Here is a 24365-nt window from a genome sequence, read left to right as displayed (position 1 = left end):
GGTAGTCATCAGTAGCTTGAAGTGAACTCTCCAATCTGCACAATGAAGAACATTGCCATCTTTTTGCTGGTTGGTCTCGGCCTCTTCAGCAGTGGTAAGATATCTGATAGATTTACTGTAAGCCACTTATTGATATATTATACATGTTATACATTACATTAATATATTAAGGAGCTAAATTAATGTCTTTACACTTAAAATCACAGTGGACAATGGGATCATATTTTGTTCTTTTTTATTCCCTTTGTACCCCTGAGTACATTTTTTTTTAACTCTAGATATATAGTTCTTTTTAGTTTGTGCTAAGTTTTATGGTCTTTACCAAGAGAGCATGGCTTACGGGATCCTCAGGGGTGTGTCTTTAGGCTACTCTGCCTTATTACCCTGTGAGCTATGCTCCTTTGGCAAAGACCATTAAAATTAGCATTAGATAAAAATGCCCATATCACTGAGCATATTTAAAAAAAAATAAATAAAAAACAGACTCGTCAGGGAAGCAGCAGGAAAAATATAAGAGCAAAAACTGGTGATTTCTTATATCCATTTGCGGTCTGGAAAGTTATATGCTGGTTTCTAGCTACCTTCTATTTATTGACATCATTGTTGGCTGCTTGGCTGATTTTTAGGTCTTATACATTAGCACATAGCCCTGAACAATGTTGCCAGCCCACTGGCAAATGCAGAAGAGGGCCCCTGTGCTGAATGATATATGGGCCCTTCGCAGTCCAATAGCTCCTCATAATACAAAATTTTACCTGTTTGGGAGGCAGAAATGGGCCCCCTTACTTCGTGGACCCCTGTGCACAGGTTGCACCAATGATATGTCCGCCCCTGTGCCAGCCTCTGCTTAATTATAGGCCGCTGTTCTGCCAATAGTCCATACTTTACACTGCAGCTTTGTTTATGCAGATAGTAAAATAACAAGACCACCACAAACCTAACGGACAGTGATGTAACTTAAAGCTTGGGCAAAATTTCCAATAGAGCTCCCACTACCATTTGTTTTTGGTAGCATTGGGCCAAGTAGAATGGAGAGCTGATTTTTATTAGAACAATAGTACAATTTTCATAAACTACTATCTAACACCTAATATTATCTAGTTAACAATGTACCAGCAAAATATTATATTTACAAACAACTATTTGTTCAAGGGAGCAAGCGTCATATAATAGTTTGAAAGCAGAAACGTGAAAGTTATGAATGTAACAAGCTGTGATATTATTTTGCTTGCTATATTTATTAGGTCTTGTAATAAATATTTTTTTAATTGTTCTTTTTTTTCCTTTCAGGATACGGCATTGATTTAGACATGGACAAATTAGGTTTAGACATAAAAAAATGTCTGAGCTCACTCGAGGTATTTTTTCTTTTAACTCAACTTTAAATAGTGAAATTGAGGCTATAAGGCTATGTTGACACGTTGCGTTTTTTTCAGCATTTCTTCCATGCAAATTTTCACCTGCGTTTTACAGTACCAGCATAGTCTATGAGATTTCAGAAATCTCATACACACAGCTTGTTTTTTTTTTGTCCTCAGTATTTTGTGCAAAGCCTTGGGTTTTGCAGAATGGAGCATGTCGCTTCTTTCAGTGTTTTTTCACCATATTTCACCCATTGAAAGCAATGGTGGTGCAAAAAAACCGCTAAAAAAACTTAGGCATCAATTTTTGCTGCGTTTTTATTGCTAAAACCTGATGAAGTAGAAACAGATTTTTTTATGCACTAAACTTTATCAGCATGCACAAGAGACAAATGTAGGAATAAATGCAACAAAAACTAAGCAAAACCTGCTTTTTGACCCAAGTTTCTTTCTGCCAAGAGAGCAGCTTTTGCCTGTGGAAAAAAGCATAAAAAAACACAACGTGTGAAATTTTTTTTTAAAGAAACCCAACTGGAATATTAATTTTTAGCCCAAAATATATGCAGCATTTAAGTTTAAAAAAATGTCCCTAATGTTAAAGCTTGTTCTTTTCTTCTAGGCATAACATTCAATAATCTCCAAATATGTACCAATTTTACATTATTATATATACTACATACTGTAATATTTAACTGTATTATATTAATCTTTTATCATTTTGTATTTTAATAGAAATCAGATGAGTTGCTTACTTCACTTGCTGGAAATGTCTGCAAGAGTAGGCATGAAGAGGTAATTCACTTTATTTCACACTACATGTGTTGTTAAATATGATGATACAGTAATTACAATATAATATAATAATCTACTATACTTTGTGGATTAATCTGTAATTGCAAAGCTCTACTGCTAATGGAAGTCCCAGGTGGACAAGGACCCATTTGTGTGGGGAGGCTCAGACTGGCCCACAGGAGAACAGGAAAATCCTCCGGTGGGCCGCTGTGCAAGAGTGGGTGATCAGTACTTGGCACAACATACTTGCATCACTATGTACAGACTGAGGCAGCATCTTATTCATTTAACAATATACCCAGTTTATTGTTATATAAATTTGTGATTGAGGATAATGTCACATTTGCATGAAGCTGAAAAGTGGGGCCCTGGAGTTGGTTACTGGTGGACCCTTGGTACCCCAGTCTGACACCGTGTGTGGGTGACATCCATAAATTGGTTGCTGTCCATGTAAATTTTCGGTCACTTTCTATTATAATGTTAGATTCACACAAGACCTTTTACTGTGTTTCAATGGCATCATGATGATCTGTGTTCTGCTGCCCGTACCAACCAATCACAACGCAGCTTACATTTTTTAAAAGCAGAGTACAAAATCAATGCTGAGTTTTGATAGGCTGATATTTTCGTTTCAAACATTTTCATGAGTCACTCCAAATCGAATTTGATTCAAATTTCCTCAAATTTGAGTGAATCTGAAGATTTGGGAGGTCAATTTGTACAAACCCAGCAAAATGATGGCCAGCCAGCTGCCAGTTTGCTGAGTTTATATGGGCTTGGAAGGGGTTTAAAGCAATAAATATGCTCAGTAAGCCCCTCAGCTGTTCTGGTCACCGCAGCTCCTCGCCAGTCCTCCAATGGCTTCATGGCTTCTTAAGACACCCATCATCTCCAGTGCCGGTCTCAGATTCACTCTTTGCCATAGTTTTTTACACCAGGTAGGCTTAAATGCATGTTGTGATATCATGACATTCACTGCCTCACGTGAATGCATCAGACAACACATGAAATGGCATCATGACCGATGAAGAGGAGACTGGTGATGAAGTGGATCAGGTGCCTTTAGAAGCTAGTGGAGGACGGGTGAGGAGCTGCGGTGGCAGGGACAGGTAACGGGCTATGTATGCTATGGTATTGCTTTTTATCTGCTTATTATGCTCTGAGGTTGGGAGACCTCACAGCATAATACATTTTTTTTCTCTTTTTACAATGTGAATTGAATTTCTTGGCTGAATTTAAGCAAATTTGCAGAATTCAGTTTTTGTCAAATCACCGATTTAAGTGCTGTATCTTCAATGAAATCATTTAAAACATACTCTTTATTTCAATCATTAAAAAGTTATATATCAAATCAATTTCAAAATTTTCCCTAAAAATATACATTATCCGACTCAAGTCTTTTTTTTTGTCTATATTCAAAGAGGGAAAGGTTTCACAGTAATAGGTTTCTAATAAACCTCACTCATATCGTAATCACAAACGCCAGTCAAATCTAGTCTAAATTAGATTTATGAACCACATAAATAACGAATGATCATCACTAAATAAGTGTGAAACTTAGTAATACATAGCACCATCGATAAATGCTTTAATATTATAGTCTACCTCTAGACATAATTCTACAGTCTGGATAAAATATTACAGCCAGGATGTACAACCGTTTCTGATCCGAGGGTCACAATGTCACGTTGAATCGCTTCGAAGGGCCAAAATATAACCTATAAGTGTCTTTCCATCGGAGACATTTCCGGCAAATCAAAATTAATTGGCTGACAGCTAGGAATCTGAAAACCAGCCAGCTCTTTGGAGAGGGGAAGGCCATGTGTGAACGTGACTCTCCCCATTGTAAACGTAAATGCCATAAACTACAAGATGGAGAGCTACAAGTATAGATGGCCAGATGTAGAACTCATATACATCTTCTTGGAGTAACAAAAAGGCCAAGGGACCCCCATACTCCTAAAATTTATATTACATAAATGACTACTAACTAGTGATGAGCGAGTATACTCGTTTCTCGTGTTTTCCCGAGCATGCTCAAGTGGTCTCCGAGTATTTTGGCGTGCTCGGAGATTTAGTTTTCGTCGTCTCATCTGCATGATTTGCGACTTGTAGACAAGCTGAATACATGTGGAAATTCCCTAACAAACAGGCATTCCTCACATGTATTCAGCCTGTCCAACAGTCGCAAATTATGCAGCTGAGACGACGAAATCTAAATCTCTGAGCAAGCCAAACTACTCGGTGACCACCCGAGCATGCTCGGGAAAACCCGAGAAACGAGTATTCTCGCTCATCACTACTACTAACCCTTTTTTTCATGGAATCTACGTGCAAAAATAGTTGCACGCAGGCCAAGCATTTCTGTAACCAGATGGTTGGGGGCTGCACGGAATGGCATAGCGGACCTCATCTGAAGCATGTGAACCTCTGATTTACATTAAAAGTTAAGCAGATAAATTGCTTGTACTGGCCCTGAGAAAGGAGGTACTCACAATAAATCTCCAGGCGAGGTTGCCATCTTTATGACCACAGCAGTGGCATTCATACCATAGTGGGAGGGTACATCCAGAAGATGAGAGCCTCATCCATTGCGTGCTCACTAGTTCCTCATTCTGTGTCTTCAGAGAGGACAGCATTCAGGATATAAGCATTATTTTACTAAATGTTTTGATAATAGTTTATTGTATCTACTTCAAATTACTATGTGTGAATATTAAATTGGACCAATAATAAAATACACAATTGTGTTGATCATGCAATATAAAATAAGAAGAGCACGGACAACAGAAATGCAACTATTATAATACATGTTAATAACTGAAATAATAACAGTCTAACGATAAGTTACTTCTTATTCTTATGGTACTAGTCTGAACTGGATAAAGTGACCAAATCAGTCGAAACCACCATTACATTTTTGGTAAGATTTGTTTTTAAATGTTCTAAAACACTATAGCCTACAGTAGATAAATACGAAAATGTGCAACATCATAATTATTTACGCAGTTAATATAAGTGCAGTACTATATTAAATTACCTTATAGCTGGATCAGAAAACTTGACTTAGGCCATGTTCGCATGATGCGTTTATTTAACTGATTTTTGGAGCGTTTTTTATTTCTGCAAATTTTCAGCTGCGTTTTCAAGGACCAGCAAAGTCTATGAGATTTCAGCAATGTAATGCACACAGCTTGCTTTTCTGTCCTCAGTATTTTATGCAAACCCTTGGGTTTTGCAGCATGGAGCATGTCACTTCTTTCAGCGTTTTTTCAGCATAACGTATATGACCCATTGAAAGCAATGGTGGTGCAAAAACTGCTGAAGAAATGCTGAAAAAACGCAGGTTTCATCAGTTTCTGTTGCATTTTTGGTGCCAAAACCTTATGAGGTAGAATCAGATATTTTTTTATACCCTAAATTTTATCAGCACGCACAAGAGACAAATGTACCATGCCAAAAACGCAGGAAAAGAGCGCACAAAAATGCAGCAAAAAACACAACAGAAACTAATCAAAACCTGCTTTTTTTGCTTACTGCCAAGAGAGCAGGTTTTGCCTGCTGAAATAAATGCATCAAAAACACAATATGTGAACATAGCCCTAGCCATATTTCTAACATGCAATCAGAAGTCAAAAGTCAACAAATCCCTAGCCAGTCCAAATAGTCAATGTGTTTTATCTCAAGCAATGACTGATGTAAGTATATATATAATTTGCATACTTACTCACTTAACATAAATACAGATGTAGTAATCCTTAATTTGTCAGACGGCTCAATACTTTATTAACAAATCCATGTATCACGTTATCTGACAAGTTATGATTTGTTGCACAAGTACAGAATCAGAACAAATATCAGTACAGGAATGCAGCATCAGAACCACCATCAGTACAGAAATACAGCATCACAACCATAATCAGTTCAGTAATACATCACTAGAAACACCATCAGTACATAAATACATCACTAGGACCATCATCAGTTCATGAACACAGCAATAAAGCTACCGTAAGTATATGAAAATAGCACCAGAATCACTGTCAGTACATGAATACGTCACCAGATCCACCATCAGTACATGAACACATCGCCAAGCTTAGTACAATGATCAATTGCAATGTCAATTCAGTCCCATATACAATTGTATCACATGAAACTAATAATCCCAGTATGTTCTAAATAATGGTAAAGAGATACTGGGAGTTGTTAACAGTCATTATCAGATGGTGGACCCTACAGGAACCACAGTACTAATGAGATGTAGTCAGCATCACAAATTAACATTTACATCCAGTTACTGTATAGATGATGTCTCTTCTGATTGAAGTTGTTCTTTTTATTTTCTTCTACATCTTGTCTAGACACCATGATGACTTTTTATATCCAAAGCACTTCTCTGAAACCTTACATCTTCTCTGGTCTTCTGTAGCAAACACCGACTTGTTGCCCTTAAAAATAACAGCGTGATTATAATGCTACTGCATAAAAATATTTGCCATACGCTGTGCCCCTGAATAAGTAATTGCCTCTCACTATGCCTCCTGCACAAAATGTGTTCCTCACACTGTCACACTTATTGAACATGGCCTCCACACTCTCCTGTCCAATAAAATATTGCCTGCATACCATCCGCCTTATGAATTATAACTACCACTACACACTGTCCAACCTAATTAGCTATAACCACCACACTGTCCACCCTAATTAGCTATAACTGCCAGACTGTTTGCCCTTATTAGCTATATCCACGACACTGTCTGCCTTTGCTAGCTATAACAACTACACTATCCCTATCTTGAGTTTTCTTCCCCAAACTGAGGACCATTTTCACACTGTCCCGTCATACTGTGTACCCCCCATACAGCCTAGTCTCTATATTGTACCCACTACTCACACTTTCCCCTCTGCAAACTATCCCATATACTGTGCCAGCATACAGTCCCTCTTTGTTGCTCCCTCTTTGTACTGTGCCTCATACTGTCGTCCCATACTGCCAAGTCTCTATAGTGTGACCCTGCCTCACACTCACCCCCTTTCTACATTTTCTCCCCTCCATACTTTGCTCTCACACTGCCCACCCATGCTGCCCCCTCTCTATACTGCGTCCCATACTGTGTCCAGACTCTATATTGTGTCCCGTCTCTTAAATTTTAACTGATTTAAATACTTTCTACTCCATACTGTGCCCTCATACTATTCTCCCACGCTGATGCCTTTTTACACTGTCTGTAATCTTGTCCCTTCATAATATCCAGTCGCTATACTATGCCCCTTTCTCACAACTTCCCCCCATATTGTCCCCTTACACTGTCCTTCACTCTCTCCCATTCTATATTGTCCTCTCCCACATTGCTTAGTCTCAATACTATACCCCCTCACACTCACCATCCCCCAGACTGTCCCCCCCAAAAAAAACTACCATTTCTCATGCTTCATTGGAACGCTTAACTTATGGCCATCTTCTACTCCTCTGTAACGCAGCAGTGACAACAGCAATGTGATCAGGTAACCTCATCACTCGGCTGACATTGCATTGACCCCGGAAGTGATCAGAGCTTCGACTGTACTTGCCTCTGAAAGATGTGAGTGCGATTGAATTCAGGGAGTTGGCCTTTTACATGTTTTATGAGCGAGCTTTCAATCTAACACCAGCTCGAAATGGCCAAATCCCACTGCCGGGGAACGGCAAAATGCCGCCTGGGAGACATCTCAGATGACCACATTGAGAGCTCCAATGATGACCTTCTAGGTTCACTCCAGTACTAATTGTGTTGAGCTACTCTTATTATTCATGATTGATTGGTTTAATGCCAAGAGCAGAAAGTTTGTAAATGTCGCTAACAATCCTACTTTTCAATAGTGTTTTTGATTGAAATGTTAGCAATTCAGTTTTCTTCTTATTTATCATTTTACAGGATGATCATAAATGTTTGCCTGAACCTTTACGTGGCCTAGAAATAGTAAGTTTTTAATAGTTTTTTTTTTTCATCAAGGAAAATAATTAGTCCTATAAAGAAAATGTGTTTTTTTACATTTTTATTTCTACTATTTTTATTTATTTTATTTTTTTTAAATAATTTACTATTTGGCCATATAGAATGGAATATCAACAAGTAGGATAAGGGATAACTTATTGATCAGTTGGAGTCCAACCTTTGAAACACTTATCAATCCCAAATATGGGGCTCTATATAACTCTGTCTGAATAAAAGCGTGCATGCTCGACCTCCACTTTGTTCATTGTCTCTGAGTTTACTGGAAATAGAGGGGCTGTGTACTTGGCTTTCTCATAAAGATCAGCAGAGACTAATCAAACAAGCACACCTCCACTCAATTCAGAAAGGGCTTCCCATTTTCACAATTGTTGGGTTCTCAGAAAGAAATCAGATTTGTAGTGACAATTTCATCTGAGAGCAGCATATTGTAAGCGCATATACCCTGATTCAAAAGATGTGTCATTTATTGGGCTGCTTGCTGTAGTTTTGATAAAAATCACTGTTTTATCAACAGGACATTATCAATAGAGCACTAATAAACCTGCTGCCATGCAGTCCTCCATATTCATAAGCTCTGTATAACCCCAGCCCCACCACTGACTGGCAGCTTTCTGTCTATGCACAGTGCACACAGAAAGCTGCCAATCTTTGATGTGGGTGGAGTTATCCAGGGATTAATATTCAGAGAAATGGTAGATCTGCAGCAGATAAAACTGTGGTTTTATCAAAACTGTAGCAAATAGCCTAGTGATAGACCACTGGAATCAGGGTCCCTTCCCCTACATTATGCTGCTCTCAGATGGCGTTACAAATACCTGGTGACAGATCCCCTTTAAACTCTTTGCAAACAGTTAAATACCGTAATCCTTTATATACTTTGCCCATTCAGTTCCCCCGTATTCCAGTCTTCTTTGTCCCCTGATACCTCTTAAAATCTGTCATTATGTGCCCCACAAAAAAAAAAAACAGTCTATCAGGCAGAGAGTGACAGTTTTCTAAACAGGAGACTGGTTTGCATATAAGGTAAGGTTATGTTAGAGGATTGTTTTTCTATACGCATATAAGATAAGGTTATTTTGGAGGATTTTTTTTTTCCATATATACTGTCAGAAATTAAAGGTGTTTTATGATCTACACTAAGTAACAAAAAATAGTCCAAGCGCCAATCCAACAAATCGGTAGCACTATGGTAGCACAATAGATGCTGATGTCAAGGTATTATTATATGTATCAGGTTTGCACTGACAGTGTAGCTGATAGGATCATATAAGAGCTGGTAAAATACTTTTTTTTTAGTTAAAGGTTTTTATTGGTTTTATAAAAAGGTATTCAACAATAAGAAAGCAGTTACAATCAAAGAGCAAAGAAATGTTGACATTTACCGTAAATGTAAATCACTCAGCAAGATAGAGCCAAGACATATAATTTGAGAAACTTGGTGGCGGTGTGACTAGCACACAGCCAAGTAGTCTAATAAAATATACAAACTTAAGAGAAGAGTGGAGAAGGGATACAACCAGGGTAGGAGAACGATAAGGGATGGGAGATTTAGAATAAGAGGTTTGGAATATGGTCACACTCCTTGAGAAAGCCACAGGGCGAAACGTAAGTTGGCGTCACAGGAGCCACGGGTTGCTGACTATGGGTATTATATTTATATACTGTCATGTAATTTTTAGACTTATCTGTTTGTATATTTGCCTACTTTTGCAATTGTGGATGTCTTCCTTTTTCTTATATACCCTATTTATGCTAAGTTTTGCCAGCATTCCTATGCTACAGTATTGTTATATGCAATTGTTATATGCTGTGGGTTATGTTTCGGTCTTTGGTTTCCCTTACTTTTAATCAAATGGTTTTAAATAATGAGATTCACTAAAAATTATATTTTATTACATTTCTTGGGTTGTTCACTTTTTTGAGGAGGTACATACATTGAAGGCGCAGGCATAACAAGATTTCCTTGTAGACATATCTGGACATAGGGAACATGTATAATAAGATCACTGCTGGGGTATTTAGGAATTATCGCTCCTGTCACTTCCTAGATACAAATTAATATTTTCTTTATTTTCCTTGAGCTCTAAAACTGCATGACCCTCTCATAAACCTAACATAAGTTGCCATATTTTAGAAGCCTAAATTAAAATATTATATATACTGTTCACACTATGTAATCGAAGTCTGGGGGTTTCTTTTTGTTTTTTTTTTAGGCAGAAATGGCGAAGGAAAAACTTGATGAACTGAAGGAATTGCTTAAACGTATCGTAAGTTGTGTTTACTATTGCTATAAAACTAACTTAGTAATATGAGTAATTACTAGATTGATTCACAGGCGCTAAGACATGGGTATCGGGTGATTGGATTACTTCACTCAGCTCATATTAATATTTGTGAATACATTTAAAGGTGTCCAGGTTGATAGCGTTTACTACTCACTTTTAAAGGGATTGGCTAATCTTCATGGTCCAGGAGTGCACCGCTTTTCTGCTCCCAGCTTCCAGCTTTCCAGGGGGTGGTGCGCCTCTAATGATGGACGGCTTGGACCAGTAACATTGCCATGCGGCTGGTTCGAACTCTCCATTGTCCCATGCTGCAGTCAGAGACAGCGTTGTCTCTGCATCATTAGAGGAGCACAGTGGCACTGAAGGATGATGGATCCGGACGGCTTCAGAACTGTGCTAGCAAACAGTGGGCAAGAGTGCCCTCTTTCCCTAGAAAACCAACCTCCTCTGATGGACTCCAGAGGTGTCCGGTAATCTAAGCAATAAGCAGTAACCAGTAAAAATTAAAAATCCTTCCGATCTTTAAAGCGGAAAGGATTTTTAATAAGATTGTAAAGTTGCTTGTTTCTACAAGCATTTTGACATTTTTCCCATGTAAAGCATTTTAACAATTGTGTCTGCCCCTTTAAAACGCTTTAACAATTTACACAGTCTAAATAATTTACATCTGTAATTTAGTTCCTATTTTCTCCTTGGAGCTCATTGAATTAGACCCTCCCAAGTTTGCATCCTACATTGGATCTATGAGACCTAAGGCCTCATTCATGCATTCACTTTTTTCACTTACGAGAAAATTGGATCGATTATTCTGATCAGACTCTGATCAGAGTGTGCTATGAGTGTCATCTGATTTTCTCGTACGTGGAGAAATTTAAAAAAAAAAAATAAAATCTCCATCTTCTCCATTCTGACAGTCCGAGCTCTCATCCGATTTTTTTCACAGAACCACTTACTTGCATTGTTGATTTTGATCTGACCCCTCGGATCAAAATAAAACAAGTCTCGGATGTTTTCTGCAGACCACTTGGGGAAAAAAACAAAACAAAACGGACATGTGAATGGCCCCGTAAACTATCACAAGTATGAGTCCTATCCTGAAAAACATGGATACCGCTTGTATGTGAAAATTGAGGTCTAAATATGAGCCCAACACAGTTTTCAGTGGAGGAAAACTTCTGGCATACAGTAGAAGAAATAGATACCCTCTGTGATACATGTTTGTGCAATATCAACTGAGAGATCGTAAAGTGATCCAATTCGTTGTCCAAATACGAAAGCCCTTTAATAAAGCATGGTTGAAACATGCATTTTATGTTCAAGTACATATATACTGTAATGATGTAATATAATGTATGCCAAGTGATCAAAGCTAAAGGGATTTTGCCATTGGATTATTGCTGCCTGAGCAATGGGCAGCATGGACCAGAGACTAGCTTTGTAATTGCAGTCATGCATCTTTTACTCAGCTTGCATTATGATAAGCCATCTGGGAACTATAAAGAGAGACAAGACCATTCTGATGTTGCCCCTGATTGGCTTCTCCCCACCCCGCTCCAGTACATAGACAGGTCTTTCTCATATGTGTATATAGGGATCTGTCAATCAACTGGACAGTGAGGGAAGCAGCCGGCCGGGGTCCGCACCGCACTGGTCAGATCTCTCCCTATAGCCTTTGGATGACTTTTCTGTTGTCTCTGAAACACTATAGCGTTCCGGATCCAGAATAAACATACTTTGCTGTTATCATGTCAGGCTCTGACTCTTGCTGCCCGTGGTTCAGGTAGAATGAACCTAATGACAGATTCCCTTAGAAAAGCAAAATGAAAGAAAGCAATGGTAAATTTTATTAAGCAAAAAATATGTCTGTTAGTTTACACTTATTCGCACGCTGATTACATGTGTGATAATAATAAAAACTTTATCTTTTCTATACCTCTAGGTTAGTGATGAAATAGCGGTCCTCGAACCCGCAATGGACAAAGTATGCGAAATGGTAAGTTCATTTTCTAATAATCACTTTATCAGCAACTAAAAATGTATGTTCTACGCTTCTCTCACAATGGATTCGATGCCCATAAATTATGCTGCTGCATAAACGCTGCCTCTTCTTCACAACATTGGAATTTTATAGAAACCAAGTGTGTTGGAAGAATGAGTCTAAGTAGTGATCAGACATAGGTCTAAACCAATATATGACATAACAATGTATTATGAAAAGATCCAGCAAATCGCGAGTCTTGTTTACTAGTGAAACCACTATTAGTTTCATACTTCATGCCAGTAACAGTTTTCCTATCCATTTTTTGACATTCTTTATGGTGCTTCATCCCAAATCTGAAGTTCACCAACAAAAATTGACTGGATTAATGGTAGGATGGATTCCACTGCTCTGCTTCTTATAGATGCAATGCATCCCAATGGCAGCCACATAAGTGCTACAAAATGAAGGATATGGTGTCCTCTACAAAAGAGCAGTAGCAGCACTAATGGTGACATATTCCATGTGATTATGAACAGCTCCATCACTGTGTAAATCCAGATGCTATGCTACCTGCCTGCGGCCAGCACTGGCTCTCTACAGTGCTGATATCACGACTACAGAACACATTACCGCTGCAGCCAATCACTGAGCCTCGCATCTCAATACCCAACACTTCCGCTGGCACTCAGACCGGAGCGTGCAGCTGCCTGTATTTCTATGCAGCTGAGCGCTCCGATCCCGAGTGCAGGTAGCAGTGCCGGGTATTGAGATGCGAGACTCGTGCGAGTTTCTCGCATGTGTGACCCCGTCTTAATAGTGATAATAGCAGTACAGCCAAAATACAGAGACCGGAGCAGCAGCAAAGACATAGCTCAGGAGCCCGGGTAGGTGAGTGTCCTCTGATTTCATGACTCGATTTCTCCTTGACCTCATACCCCCTCCCGTGCCGCCTGGCCCTTCCCTTATTTACGTTAATTAAAGACAAGCGACAACCATTTCTTTGGGTAATAATGGCCACAGCAGCCTATTTATTGATATTATTGGTAATCAAAGACACATGGTGAGGTCCTCGAAGTTATGCCGGTCTGGTGGTTTTCCCATATGGCATTCCCCATTCCCCCAGCCTTACTCCTAGCCGTTTTCCTCCGACTCAGAAGCACCATGCACCGAGGGAAGGGGTTGCGCTCGACCCTGTGATCCCGACGTTCCATCGCCGGGAATCTCTCAATCCACAATATGTGAACCCGACGTTCCATCACCGGGTATCACCCGCCACTTATGTTACTGTGATCCTGACGTTCCATCACCAGGTATCACCCAAATGTTCCGTTAATAAGAACCCGACGTTCCATCGCCAGGTGTCACCCAAACTCACCAGACCACCACCACCTCACATGAAGGGGATCCATGCCTTTAAAGAATCCCCAGTCCTAATTTTCCCAACTTCGAGGACCCACCCGCGCCTCCTCCAACGTCAATACACGAAGCGTAGCTGTCCAGTCCTTCGGAGGTCAGAAAGGGCTTCGCTAGCCCTGCTCAATCCTTTTGTCTACCTAACCCCACCCCTCACCCTATGTCATATCCCCGTCTTCCAGACCCTTCTCCCTCGTCTCCTCTTACACCCCCCCTCTAAGCTGTACCTGGTCGTCCCGCCCTCCCTGAGTCATGTCAGCCTCCCCTTACCACGTCGTTCCCATGTCCTGCTGATACTTTATTTTTACGCAGCGCTGGTCATTAAAAGGATGAACTTGAAAGTGGAAATCCATTTGATAAAATACAAGTTACTCCCAAATTCTTCATTGGCCAAGAAGTTTTAAATGAGGAAGCTCTATCATTGTTACATTACTAATAATGAGCTCGCTTTTCCTAAAATGTAAAATAAATAGCTCTTGCTATTAAGAATATTGAACTATGTAGTATATTTCCATATTTTTTCCTACAGAACTTGTTTCTTAGAGTGGATTTTTTTTTTTGCAGTTAAGAAAGCAGGACAGCATAAAAATCTGACTAAATGCCCTCGCTAACCACTAGCGGGGCTAATTCACACCACCATAATTCCAGTCAATGTGTCTGTATGCAGTAATTGTGGACAGGCACTCAGCGCTCCCCATGTCCCGCTGTGGCGTCAGCAAATCCAGACATGACATGGCCGATAATTCACACGATGCAGATAAGCTCACAATTCTGCTACTACCCCTTAGGAGACAGACAGGAGTACTCTAGTCTACGTTGCTCCAATGTTATATATCAGACATATTTCTTCTATTATATCCTGGTCAAACATAGCTGAGAGTCCAAGGAAATCTATCGGAAATGAGTCTATCAAGCAATCTTTCAAGTAAATATAACTTCAAACATAGTCGCTCATTCCTTGATGATGTCCCCATATGTATTTTCTTTTTTTTTTCTTTACAGTTAGATCCAGTTTGGAGAGCAAAATGTCTGCATGAGCTCATCCAGGTAAGAAGGACATTTACTGTAATACTCTGAATTTTATTATGGAATTATAATTTACTGCAAATGAGCACGATCCACATTACTGATTCGATGTACATCTGACCATGTTGTACCCAATGTCCTAGTCATTACACAACATTATTATTGACTAGACAACCCTTTTAAGACATAACTTAAAGGGAACCTATCCCCACGGAAAACTCTATTTTCCTGCAGATATAGGGTTAATCGTTAGGCAATTATCGTTACAATGCTCCCTAGCCGCCTTAATGAAAGCGCGACTACTGGGAGGAAATAAACTTATTTCGTCCCAGGAGCCGCTGGCTTTCAGTCATAGGGGCACGTATAAGCGGCTACAGTCGTCGCTCACCATTCATTTTACTGTCACTGGCGGCTGTAAGAATGTCCTGGCATTTTGATTGACAGCTCACGGTGCAGCACATTTGGGCAGAGCAAGCTGTCAGTTAAGGAACCAGGGTGTGCTTACAGCCTCAGCTCACTGTATAATCAGCAGTGCTGTGAGCGATGAACCTCATGACTGAAAGCAGGTGGCTCCCAGGAGAAAATAAATTCTTTTTTTTTTTTTCCAGGAAGCTGCACTTTCGGATAGGCTAGGGTCACACGACCGTTTTTCTCTCATCTGAAAAAATCAATCCTGTTATGCTAATCACACTCTGATCCAACTCCGGTCCAATGTTTTTGGATGTGGAGAAGGAAAAGAAATTCTTTATATTCTCTATTCTGTTAGTCTGTGAAAATCAGACCGCACTCGGTTTGTCATCTGAGTGCAGTCCATTTTTTTCCTCGGATCCATGCACATGAATGGCTGAGTGTGATCCGATCCGATGCATCTTGTGCATGCTGGTTTTTTTTTTTTCGTTGGTCTGATACACTATTTCTTATATTTCCTACTAATGAAGTAGAAACATGATTTAAAAGACAATGATTATAGGTCTTGTGGGATCAATGAAAGGTGTCATTCTTAAATCAAGTGTTAATGTGAATTTACACAAATGTATAAGGTTACATAGGTTGAAAAAAGATCGCGGCCCTTCAAGGTCAACCTTTCTCCACCAACTGTGCATTTTGTCACCAAATTAGCTATAACCCGCAATGTTATGTGCATTGAGAAAATCATCCAGCCCTTTCTTAAAAGCTGTTAACGATGCAAACTTATCTGCCTTTTCTTCTGTTCTTTCAGGTCTCTGGCAAGGTGAATATTTGCAAATAGAATGTCATCTTTTATAATTTTCCATTTAATGTAATAAGTCTTAGCATAGCCAAACGTTTCAAAAGTTTCTGCACTCGAGTGGTCAAGAAAACAAGACTGAAAGCAGCAATACAATCACTATGTGCTAACACTATTCATGCAGGGAAAAAGGAAAGTACGGTATATAATAACTCTTGTGTTCTTTCATTATTCCTACAAGCATTTCAACCTGTTGTTATAATGATCACACCCTTTCATGCAACATAATGTAAAAATGTCCAAACTGTTTTGTGCGGAGAAGGACTGAGATGATCGTGGTATTGAAACCTTTATTAGCAACGTTGGCATCTAAATGGTTACACCGAAAATCAAGCCCCATTCCATCACTCCATCAGGTCCCTTGATGCTAATGTGGGGTGCAAATGGACTCTCATGGTATCTGAAAGGCTTAGTGAAGACAACCAAGAGCCATAATGTTATACCCTTAATGAGTTCTGCCACGATCAAGGCTAAATAGACGTTTGCTGACAGCACAGTACACTACAATACCAAGTATTACAGCGTACTGTAAAAAAAAACCTAAAAGGCTTAAATTCCCACTGTGGAATCAAGAAGGTCCCGGCTATCACATAGGTTTTTTTTTCTTGGTTCCTTTATTCAACAAAACTGGACGCGTTTCAGCCCAATGACTGTTGATGATATCGTTGGAAGGGCTGAAACGCGTGAGTGCTGGGACCTTCTCGATTCCCCATTAACTACTCTATCCACATGCATTGGAGCGAGTCTTCGCATTGACACAGGATGACAGAATTTGGAACCTTTAAATAGGTCTTAGAACTGGGTGTATGCTGAGTTATCTCCATTTTTGCTTTCTTTCCTTTAAGGGAAGCTATCACCTGAAAGTGACCAATTGTTTAAATCATATTTTTGTTTTAAATTTATTAGTAAAAAAATGGCATTTTTTTTATATTTCACAATCTACAATAAAAACAAAAACAAAATAAAATCTTGCAGTTCATATATTGACCGCTGGGATCTTTTTTAGACTCAGACTTTCCATAGTCTCAGGAAACAGCACATATATGTACCCTTAATGGAGAGATCCCTCCCTTATCTTTTGCATTGAAGTGTGCGATGAGCATGTGCAAAGGTCATTGTGAAGGGATGGGAAGCAGGGTCTGCTGTGACATCCCCTATTATGACTGGTGAATCCTGCGTTATCAGCTGTGTACACAGGAGTTACCTGTCATTCTAGTCCTGTCTCTGATGGTAAGGAGCCTGATGGAAACTCTTCTTAAAGGGACAAGGAAGTATGTGTCTGAAAAAGCCCCAGTGGCCATTGTAACATTTGCAAGATTAATTTTTTTTTCTTTTTTAAATATTAAGATCGTGATATGAAGAGAAAAAAATTACCACCAGGAGTGAAAAAATCAGAGGAAAAGTATAATAGAAACATGTCACAACTCCTGCATTTTTCACCCATTCCTGATTTTGCCTGCTTGTTAGGATATGTTCCTACTATGATATTTTTGTGAGTTTTTGATGCTGCAAAATTTCTGCACATATTATTTAAATTCCTACTATGAGATTTTTGTGAGTTTTTGATGCTGCAGAATTTCTGCACATATTATTTAAATTATGTTACTTGCATTTTTTTTATTGCGTTTTTGTGTGCTTTTTCTTGAACATTCATTTTTAATGCTCTTTTGATGGTGCACTTTTTGTCTTTTTTATGCATTACGCTTTAAATAGAGCTGCTGTGTTTTTGATACTGTTTGGGGTTTTTTTTTGGCTTTGACAAAACTTTATTGATATACAGTACTTAGGTGCGGATTACATGCTTTTTTTTTAGTTTCCATTGCGTAAAAGCACTAAAAATGCATGTGCGTTTTATACCTGTGGATTTTCTGCATCTAGTGCAAGTCTATGGGGGAAATCTGCACAGAAAACTCAGGGCACCTGCAAGAGAAATTGACTTGCTTTAGATTAGAAAAACACATCGCCGATCAGTTTATGCTGAGCAAAATAGAAGCACAGTGGCCAGGAGATTTTTATAAATCCCATCCACTTTGCTGGAACTGGGAGACGCTGCGTTTCTGGTGCAGCAAAAATAAATGGCGTCAAAAAAAGCGGCAAAATCTCATGGTAGGAATTGGAGCCTTAATGTTATAGAACACAACTGTAAAGCTCGTGTGAAGCATATACCTGCTAAAATACAGTGCAGACTTTGAGGCTAAGTGACTAATATTTTGCATTTGTTTGTTTCAGACTCTAAAAGACATATTAACTCATTGGAAGTGTCAGGTAATTAATAAAATGTGTTCCTTCTTTTGTCGAATTCCTTAGACCAGTAATGTAAATGACACATCGCCATTCTAGGTCACTCGGGGCTGAAAAGGTTTAGCACAAGTGACCAACAGATGAGTCCTCTATTACCTTTTCTTCAATTCGGTTAACAAGAATATTCTAGCAAAATCTTTGGCTGACCACAATTCACATCAGAACCACTGGGCAGATCACGCAAACCATCACTATCCGAGAAGATCAATTAGAAAACAAATAGTAATTGGAATGAAATCACTGTCTTAATGAAAAGTCTTAATAACATTCATATTTTTTTTTTTATAGCCTGGAGACTCACAAAACATTGATTTGAAAATGAAAAAACTCTTGGTAAGACTGAAATACAAACATCTATCACGTTTTAGTATTGGGTTCATAAATACATATATATTTACATAAGCACATGAAAAGCATAAGATATACATATTATACATATATATACATTATAGGTATATACAATAGCTTTGGGTTCACATACATACATCTATGCAGTTTTAGTATTGAGGTTCATACAGTATATATATGTGTATATCTATATACAGATATATATACACACATATGATAAACACAGTATAGATACAATACACATTTTATACATATGATATATAGCAATTATGATATAATGATATTCCTTTACAGGTATATACATATATTTAACATGCCATGTCAGTAGCTAATTTAGTTTCTATGTATTATTATTTATTTATATAGCGCCATTAATTCCATTGTGCTGTACATGAGAAGGGGGGTTACATACAAAGTTATAGATATCGCTTACAGTAAACAAATTTACAACGACAGACTGGTACAGAAGGGAGATGACCCTGTCCTTGCGGACTTACGTTCTACGGGATAATGGGGAAGAGACAGAAGGTCGGGAGTGCAGCAGCTTTGGTGGTGGTGAGGTGGCAGCTCGGGTGGTGGTGAGGCAGCAGCTCGGGTGGTGGTGAGGCAGCAGCTCTCGTGGTGGTGAGGCGGCAGCTCTCGTGGTGGTGAGGCGGCAGCTCTCGTGGTGGTGAGGCGGCAACTCGGAAGGTGGTGAGGCGGCAGCTCTGGTGGTGGTGAGGCGGCAGCTCCCAGTGGTGGTGAGGCGGCAGCTCTGGTGGTGATGCGGCGGCAGCTCTGGTGGTGGTGAGGCGGCAGCTCCGGGTGGTGGTGAGGCGGCAGCTCCGGGTGGTGGTGAGGCGGCAGCTCTGGTGGTGGTGAGGTGTCAACTCTGATGGTGGTGAGGCAGCAGCTCTGGTGGTGGTGGGCTGGCAGCTCGGAAGGTGGTGAGGCGGCAGCTCTGGTGGTGATGAGGTGGCAGCTCTGGTGGTGGTGAGGCGGCAGCTCCGGGTGGTGGTAAGGCGGCAGCTCGGGTGGTGGTGAGGCAGCAGCTCGGGTGGTGGTGAGTCGGCGGAATGATTATTTCAGGCTGTGAGCTTTCCTGAAGTGATGGGTATATGTATACTGTTTAATCTCACCAATCATCATCTTGCCTAAATGTAGAATGTACTAACATCTTTGCTTTGTGTTTCAGGGTAAATTACAATGTAGCATTGCTGAACTTATAAAAGATTTGGTAAGAAGCCATAGTTATATATATATATATATATATATATATATACACACATTATATATTTATTCTGCTCAAAAAATAAAGGGAACACTATTCCATTTGCAACAGGCTGTTTGTGTGCCCTTTATTTTTTTGAGCAGTATATATATCAACAGCCCCTTAAAAATTGTAAGTGAACTTAGTCTTCAGTACCATGAGTTACTTTCTTACTTTAGCGCTAACTGTCAATGACTGCTGGCGGTCAAGAAAACTAAACAAAGAAAATACATAAAAGTCCCAGAGATCTCTCCCTTCTTGTCCTTTTCTTGATCATATTCTGACTTCTATTGCATGAAAATGAATGCTTTATTGAGCATCCCGCCGTGTACATCCCACGTCATCTATTGACATTTTTCACTTTTGCGCAAGCCGTTCTCTTGTTATGTGTACCACTAGTGGACACGGACAGAACAGGATGGGCCGCTTGACATCCAACAGTTCAACATCATGCACAATTCCACTTGCTTTGGTAGTTGAAATGGGCCCCCTTACCTTTAGAGCCCCAGTGCAGCTACACGGGTTGCACCAATGATATGTCCACCCCTTATGTGTACAATAGAAGACACAGAAAGTAAAGCACGGCCTTTTTGATAGAGGAAAATGGCAAGAGATAAATGCTTGAGAAAAACGTTTATTTCAGGATGATGCAGAAAATCCTGTGCTTGACATCGCCATAATTGTTCTGATTTTTTTTATATATGTATACAGTATATATGAACATGTTTCTTAACCTTCTTGAAGAAATGACTTGTATCCCAAAATATTTTTCAGAAAATACTTCCTGAAGAAACCGTGAAATCTGTCAACAAAATTTTATCTTTTGTCATTGATTCAATTCTGGTAATTAATATCAACATTCCTTATCTACGTTTCATCTTGGGTCAGTTTCACACATTCGACATTCCCGATCTTAGGCATATATGAGACTGTTGAGTGCAGGTTAGAAGGCCTGGTAAGCCGGTCTGGACATTGTGGTCCGTTCTTAGACCATGAATGTCAGATATATGAAATAAGCCTTAGTCTTAGGCCTCGTTCAAACATCCGATTTTCTCATGTACAGGAAAATTGGACCAATAATTTTGATCAATGTTTGAAAAGAGTGTGGTCCAAGAATCCTCCGTTTTTTCACATACGAGGATAAAAGAAATAAGTTTCTCTACCTTTACACCAGTCCAAAAAAATCATACTGCACTTGGAAGTTAGATATCTGAGTGTGGCCGATTTTTTCACAAACCCTTAGACTTGCATCATCGATTTTGATCGAATCAAATTCAGGCATGTCTCCTTGATTTTTCACACACCGCTCGGTCCGTGAAAAATCACGGACATATAAAACCACAGATGGCACTCGTACACAAAAATTGGACATATGAACAAGGCCTTAGTGTCATTTAAAAGTATTTCTTTTTGAATGTGAATGCCAAGCATTATTAATGACAGGTTACATGAGATCCTAATAATGATGAATACATCCATTTAAAAAAAAAATTGAAATCAACCATTTTTTCAGATTCTCTATTTGCAGAACTACGGGAGATTTCAGATGTGATATTGGGAATACAGCTACATGAAATTTAGGTTTCAGACTTTTTAGATGGTTCGTTTGCTCAATACGATTAAAACGATACTTTTTCTTTTCTTTTTTACAGAATGAACTTTCTAATCACTTCGGCAATGACATTATCTGTACTGTGGTGAGATTAAGAATTCCTGCTACTTTTTATCATTTAGATTTCATGTTCAAATAATTTAATCATTCTGTTATATATAACGTTGGATTTGAGAGAAGTTGTCTTCTATAGAAAATCATTTGAAATAACACATGCTAAGCTAGTAGAGGAATGGTCCTCCTCTTCAGTCCTGTCAGTAAAAGTAAAGAAATGAACCGGACCATAAGTTAGTATCCATGCATTGTATTAGAGCACGTTCACACTGTGGCCATTTAACAGGCAAAGCCTAGGATAGAAGCAAAATGGACAAATACCCTGCGGTAAGTAAATAGTAATATTATATAATAGTAATAGTATATAAATATCATAAGGTCCTTGGTAAACATAGATTTGATTAAAAAAAGCATAAAAGCCATCCAACCGCGTCAAGGTGAACCCAAATTGTGATGCTCCAAACAGGGGTGTGGTCCTTTTTTTTTTTAGGTAGGCATTTAATTTATATAACTTCCAATGGCTGGATGCCTGAACAGTCGGACCTCAACCCTCCTCTGCCCCTATCTACATTGAGGCTACTTGATACAAGGTGAGGTTTTAACACTAAAGGATAGGACCTTCCCGATTGGGTTCACCTTGTCGTGGTGGGATGGCTTTTACACTTTTTTTCTATCAAAAACAGTGCTTACTAAGTACCCCATGTTATTTATGTGTACTATTACCGTTTACTTACAACTGGGATATGCTCATTTTGTTTCTATTAGATTTTATCTCATCTCATTCTATCAGTGTTGTATCGGGTCGAAGAGCCTGTACTTGCTTTGAAAATGCATACAACGCATTTAATTTTGTCACTCTCTCAGTTCCATGTGTAAATAGAGTTACTTTCCGTCTTCATGTACGATTAAAGTTTTGATGCCAAAACCTTTAAAAGTTCTATGTGGCAATTAAACTGCTAATTTAGACAAGTGTCCTGTAAGCTGCCGCTAATTGGCCACTCAGTGGTCCTTTGTCTTAGCTTCGAAATGATGGACTGTATGTATGGAAGTGCTCTATCAGCGACACTGGGGGAAGTTTTTAATTTGTAATCCAAATGCAACACTAGATATAGAAATGAACACGGTATAAGAAATAAAATGGATAAAAGAACTGTCATACAATATCGTTGCTAAAAAATATTTTGGAATTAGTGTTGGATACAGTGAAGCTAATTTATGTCATTTTCTTTCCATCTTTCACATAAATCTTATTGAAATATATATATTTTTTCCCTTTCCGAACAGGACAATGTACTGAGTGTGGCCAATCTTTGAGCCGGTTAAAAGAAAATTAAAAAAAAAAAGAAATGTAAGTATTATAAAGCATCAAATGAAAATAAGTCTTTTTGTCATGAGAACAAGGCGTATTACTAGTTGGGTTTGAAAGGGGTCTCAATGCTAAGTCTTTCAGCAATTGCTAAAAAGGCGCCTTTTTAGACACTTTCAGCTTTATTCCACCGTCTTTAGAAAGTTGAGTGCAAGTATTATAATGTCTATGACCAACATACAACTTTATCAGGGAAGCGTCGGGGGGTCATAGCCTCCACATTCTTACCCTAAGCTCAACTTCTGACATGACTTTATGAAATGAGATATTTTTAGAATTACGAGTACCCTCCAATAATGGGTCTCTCTAACTGGAACGGGTGACATATAACGAGGACCTTTCAGGGAGTACAAAAGTGGCCAGTATTTTCCTTTCTTCTTATACCTACTACTCCTCTAAATATTTCTTTGTTGTTTTCTATTAAATCCACCATACGGTTCCAGAGATGTAAATAAGCTTTTTATTTTGTGCTAACTTTTATGATATTCCCCCTCCCCTTTGCTCATGGGGTAATAATGCAGAGCAGCCTAAAGTCACACCCTAGAGGATCCTGTCGGCCACACCCCCTTGTCAAGACGATAAAACTGAGCTTTAAATAAAAAGGCCTCTATCATTAAAAAAAAAATATTTGGCAGATATTATCAAACCAAGGATATATTCAGGACAGGAAAATTGAAATAAGAACAAAAACTGGCCAAATAGGTCCTCTTCAGCCCAGAGGATCACTAATAATTTTTTTTGTCATCGGATTTTTCAGTGTGAAAAGCGATAAACTTTTTTTTTCATCCTCCTTTATCATCCACAAATTTTTTTCCAAGAGGTTTACTAAGACTTTCTATTTTTTTTTATTATTTTTATTATTTATGTAGCTAAAATATATTTCTTATCTCTCCATTTCACGTTGAATTTTCTTGTCTTTTACACTTTTTTTTGTTTCTTTTATTACCTCACCACTGCTTTCTTGCTTTAGTATTTTAAGCCCTTTTTTCACTTACTATACAGTTACAACTTTAATTCAACCACATTGGTTTTCTGCTGTTTTTCTTTTGTTTATTTAGATATGATAAATAATATTCATAATAAAACGTTATATATCTTTTTCTTAACATTACAGGCATCAGAATCAATGAAGGATGCAAAGAAAATCTTCACTTTCAAATCAACGAATATCTTTTGATGACCTTTCAGCATAAAAAAATATAAAAAAAAATATAACCTTACCTAATCCTTCCTCACTGTTATACCCCTGGAGTGATTACCAGATAAATCTCCTGCAAACTAATGTATTGTGTGTGTGTGTTTTATTTTTAA

General features: G+C 38.7%; 1 protein-coding gene across 2 annotated transcripts; it reads left to right on the top strand.

Annotated features, from left to right (window-relative positions):
* On the top strand, positions 1 to 24336 carry LOC141085810 (uncharacterized). 2 transcript variants are annotated; one of them, XM_073571379.1, is made up of 16 exons: positions 1 to 94; positions 1291 to 1358; positions 2094 to 2153; positions 5026 to 5076; positions 8072 to 8116; positions 10366 to 10419; positions 12377 to 12430; positions 14834 to 14878; positions 16077 to 16088; positions 18354 to 18389; positions 18714 to 18758; positions 19948 to 19989; positions 20797 to 20865; positions 21675 to 21719; positions 22973 to 23036; positions 24169 to 24336. In XM_073571379.1, exons 1-15 carry the CDS (start codon positions 43 to 45, stop codon positions 23000 to 23002), a joined length of 708 nt encoding a protein of 235 aa, XP_073427480.1. In that variant the 5' UTR covers positions 1 to 42; the 3' UTR covers positions 23003 to 23036; positions 24169 to 24336. The 2 variants fall into 2 exon arrangements, with proteins under 2 accessions (XP_073427480.1, XP_073427482.1); XM_073571381.1 differs by lacking the exon at positions 16077 to 16088.
* Positions 24337 to 24365: the final 29 nt, after the last annotated feature.

Source organism: Dendrobates tinctorius, unplaced genomic scaffold (genome assembly GCF_039654945.1).
Source record: "Dendrobates tinctorius isolate UK_male_01 unplaced genomic scaffold, ASM3965494v1 ptg000029l, whole genome shotgun sequence".
Classification (NCBI taxonomy): Eukaryota; Metazoa; Chordata; class Amphibia; order Anura; family Dendrobatidae; genus Dendrobates; species Dendrobates tinctorius.
This window is presented reverse-complemented; position numbering and strand designations above follow the sequence as displayed.